Source organism: Geospiza fortis, unplaced genomic scaffold, assembly GCF_000277835.1.
Source record: "Geospiza fortis unplaced genomic scaffold, GeoFor_1.0 scaffold488, whole genome shotgun sequence".
Classification (NCBI taxonomy): Eukaryota; Metazoa; Chordata; class Aves; order Passeriformes; family Thraupidae; genus Geospiza; species Geospiza fortis.
In genome coordinates this window covers 1,776,686-1,781,023 of record NW_005054365.1, presented here as the reverse complement: position 1 = coordinate 1,781,023, position 4,338 = coordinate 1,776,686, and the positions used below count along the sequence as shown (strand labels likewise).

Sequence of the window (4,338 nt, the reverse complement as noted above, 5' to 3'; positions counted from 1 at the left end):
TTGAAATTTGGAAGATGTATTGGAAATGTGGTGGGGGGAGGAGGAAATGCTTTTTGTGGAGTTTTCATTTTCCAGGTGCGTGTGTGTGTGTGTGTGTGTGTGTGTGTGGTTTTTTCCTTTTGTAGTTTAGTTAATAAACTTTTTTTCTAAGGTAGAGGCCTGCTTTGCTTATTTCCTGGTCACATCTCACAGCAAACACCAGGGAAGTATATTTTCATGGGGCACTGGCATTGTGCCAGTGTCAAACCATGACAATGCTCCAGAGGATTCTGGATTTATGGCACCTGGGTATCATGTATCTTGTCTTTCCAATCCCCTGTTACCACCCAGGCCCTGTAGTGCTAACACCAGTGAACTCATGCTCAGCACCTGGGCTGTCCAGTTCAGGGTCTGATGGAGTTTTAACAGATGTCTTTAACCCCAGCTTAGCTAGCCTCAGCTTCCCTCTGCTGCCTGCCCTGATCCTGTGCTGCAAGGACAAAGTGGGATGCACAGCTTTTGGTGGAGTCTCACCCCAGCTGCCTGAGCCTCACCATTTCCTTACCAGTTTTGTTCCTATTCCCTTCCCTGCCTTGTGCCCACTGTCTCATGTTGGAAGACTGAGGAGGACAATGAATTTTCCCTGTTATTATGGAGGAAGAAAACCAGCCCTTTGGAAAACCAAGACTGAGGAGGACAATGAATTTGGCCTGTTGTAATGGAGAAAGGAAACCCAACCCTTTGGAAAACCAAGACTGAGAAGGACAATGAATTTTCCCTGTTGTAATGAAGAAAGAAAACCCATCCCTTTGGAAAACCAAGACTGAGGAGGACAATGGATTTTCCCTGTTATAATGGAGAAAGAAAACCCAGCCCTTTGGAAGACCAAAACTGAGGAGGAAAATGAATTTTCCCTCTTGAGTGAAGAAAGAGAACCCAACCCTTTGGAAAACAAAGACTGAGGAAGACAATTAATTTTCCTTGTTATAATGAAGAAAGCCAGCTCTTTGGAAAAAGAGGAAGACAATGTGCCCTTTGGAAAACCAAAACTGAGGAAGATAATGAATTTTCCCTATTATAATGGAAAAAGACAACACAGCCCTTTGGAAAACCAAGACTGAGGAGGACAATCAATTTTCCCCCTTGCAATGGAGAAAGAAAACCCAATGCTTTGGAAAACCAAGGCTGAGGAGGACAATGAATTTTTCCTATTATAATGGAGATAGAAAATCAACCCTTTGGAAAATCAAGGCTGAGGAGAACAATGAATTTGGCCTGTTGTAATGGAGAAAGAACACCCAGCCCTTTTCAAAACCAAAACTGAGGAAGACAATGAGTTTGGCCTGTTACAATGGAGAAAGAAAGCCCAACCCTTTGGAAAACCAGAACTGAGGAGGACAATTAATTTTCCCTCTTGCAGTGGAGGAAGAAAACCCAGCCCTTTGGAAAACCAAGACTGAGGAGGACAATGAATTTGGCCTGTTGTAATGGAGAAAGAAAACACAGCCCTTTGTAAAACCACCTCAGGTAAACTCCTGCTGCCATTTGTCATTTCCCACACCCTGTGGCTCTTCCCTCGAGGGTATCTTTGCTTCCTGTGCCTCTCAGGCCCTCTTACCAATCACGTGCAGCCTGATGCCGTTCCTGCTCTCGTACTTGTCCTGGCTGTCTCCAGCCAGCTCCACCCGGCAGAAGTACCTCTCGCTGTCGCTCCAGGTCAGGTTGTCCACCCTGATGGACAGGTCCTTGTGCCGGGGGTTGCCCAGCAGCTTGTACTTGTTCTTGTGGCTGATGGCAGTCCTGCAGAGCTCGCTGCTGCTCTGGCTCACACACTTGAAGATCACCGTGCCGTTGTAAGGCTCCTTGATCCTCCAGATGGCCGTGAGCGCCCGGTCAAATGTTTTGTAGGGGTGAGTGAAGGTGCAGGGCAGGATAACCATCTTCCCAAGCTCTCCAGTGACGTCAGATGGCACGTGGACAGACCAGCCATTGCACTGCACACCTGGAAGCAAGGAGGGATCATGGAACCGCACAAGGTTGGCTGGAAGGGGCCTTAAAATTCATTTCATTCCACCACCAGGGACGATTTCCACTAGCCCAGGTTGCTCCAAGCCCCATCCAGCCTGGCCTTGGACACTTCCAAGGATCCAGAGGCAGCCACAACTTCTTTGGGCAACCCATGCCAGGGCCTCAACACCCTCACAGCCAAGAATTTCTTCCTAATATCTAATCTAAATCTCCCCTCTTTCAGTTTAATATATAGACATGTCTGTCTACCCAGTGTTCTGCTGCTATCAACAGCTGTTGCAGCAGATTGTGGCTTCAGAAACACATCTGTGCCTACATCCCTGTCTCATGAAACTCCATTAGATCAGGGGCTCTCAGTAGCTGAGAATACCTGTAAAATGTAAATGTAAGTATTTCCACCCATCCCTGGTCTTGTTGGCTTCACCATATGGGCATTCAGCTGTCGGATTACTCCTGCAGACTCAAAGATCAGATTTGGTTTTTGTTCCTCCATCTGTGGCCCACAACACTTGATAAACACCTGCGTGGCAGTGCAGCTTGTATTCACCTATTTTGTGTTACACAATGGACAAAGGCCATCCCAGGGCCAGTTCCCTGTTCAGATATTTACACAGAGTCAGCTCCAAGCCAGCATTTTGATTACTGAGATCTGGAGTCGTGCTGCCCTGTCATACACAATAATGGTATGGGCACCTTTTCCACCCCAGGTAATCTAATAAACAATGCTGCAGCACTGCAGGAGCTTCATGAAGCTCATGGGCTTTCAGCACAAAGATCTGGCACTGAAAACAGTAATTGCTATTGCTTTCTAGCTTATTTGCTCTTGTTTTAGTTATTTTGCAGCATGTCACTGTAACCTTTACTTTAGGAGAACTGTAGATTGTGTGCTTTTGAGTATGACTTGCTTCTCTCTGCCACCCCTTTGATTAGCTTTTCTTTTTTTTTTTTTTTTGTTTTCGATCTTAAGCAAAGAACACTTTTTTTTTTAGTACATAATCCCCCCTTGCCTTCCAGATGAAAAACAATGTTAAAAATAAGTGCTTTTAATGTTAGCATCTCCGCCCATTTCCATGGAAACACAGTTTGCCTAGTTATGAGTGGAGGGAGCTGTCAACATTCTCTGTATAATTTACCCTTAACTCTAAAGCCTCAGCGTGGCAGGTCTTTCACATTCCTTTTGTTAATATCCTGCCTCCATTTGCTAATGGAACTGAGGCTCTCACACGGAAGAGAGAGGCAAACAGCCTGCACACCTTGCAGAAGGTAACTCCCAAAAGGAGTTTTCAGGGTTACAGTCGGTGGTCAGTGAGAAAGGTCATGAGGAAAACAGCAAGAGCTGGGGACCAGCTCACAGCTACCCTTGCTCTGGCAAATGCTGTTTGGCAGTGAAGCTAAGCAAACCCTATGGAATTTAATGGAATTTAGGCACACATTTGAAGTAATGCGAGCTTAAGTGCTCAGTGGAACTGGAAAACATTGTGCCTGTTGCATAATAACTCCTAAGGAATATGAAGCAGGGCAGGGATGAAAACGCTGCATCCACCCGACAGAGCTGGGGAAAAGTCAGATGGACTTCCTGCTCAAGTTAGGAAAGCAGAAAAATGCCAAAAAACCCCACAAACTGACGGCCTCTCTGACAACTGCTAAGCCTGAGTCTTCCCACTGCTGTCATGTGCGCTTGGAATTTCAGGACACCTTTAAGAGAGTGCGATTCCTGCAGAGTTGGCCATAGCAGGCAGTTCCCTGGCACTTGGGTTGGGGTGAGAGGAGGAGCTGTAAGCAGACAGGGGCTGGGAGCAGGCTCGGGACTCACCCTTCCTGGAGATGCGAAGGAGGCACAGGAGAACCAAGCTGAGCTCTCTCATGCTGCTCGATGTCCTCCCCTGAGGGGCATCAGCACAGCAGAGCCATCTCCTCACATCTGAGCTGCTGGCCCTGCAGCGACAAAAGGTTTTTCCAGGGTTAGGAGAAGTTGTGGTTTTCTTCTCCCTGGAGGGAATGAGTTGTTTAGCTGAACCAGCTCTGGGCTCAGGTATTAATAGTTCTGTGGTCAGTCATATGAAAATTACACCAGAAGGAATCACAGTGTTAACCATTTTCCAGCTAAAGGGAGGGAATTGCAGACTGGAGCTGCAAACATCCATGCCATGTGTGTGATGGGGCAGGAGGGGATGGCTTTTGTTACCCATTCACCAGCCTAGAGGAAATCCTTGCAATCTGCCTGAGGTTGTGACAAGCAAGGCTCTTGTTGTTCTGTCTTCCTTCTCCTGTACCTGGAGCCTTCAAACCAACTGTGCTTTACCCCTTGTCATCCCTAGGTATAGAAAAAAC

General features: G+C 46.8%; 1 protein-coding gene across 1 annotated transcript in view; it reads right to left on the bottom strand.

The window, feature by feature from the left end:
- The window catches only part of SIGLEC15 (sialic acid binding Ig like lectin 15), a 10,599-nt gene extending 6,691 nt beyond the window's left edge, over positions 1–3,908 (bottom strand). The window contains 2 exon segments of the mRNA XM_031059637.1: positions 1,598–1,981; positions 3,821–3,908. Of these exon segments, the coding sequence (XP_030915497.1) occupies positions 1,598–1,981; positions 3,821–3,872 (436 nt within the window). The 5' untranslated portion in view covers positions 3,873–3,908.
- Between the last annotated feature and the right edge of the window lie 430 nt (positions 3,909–4,338).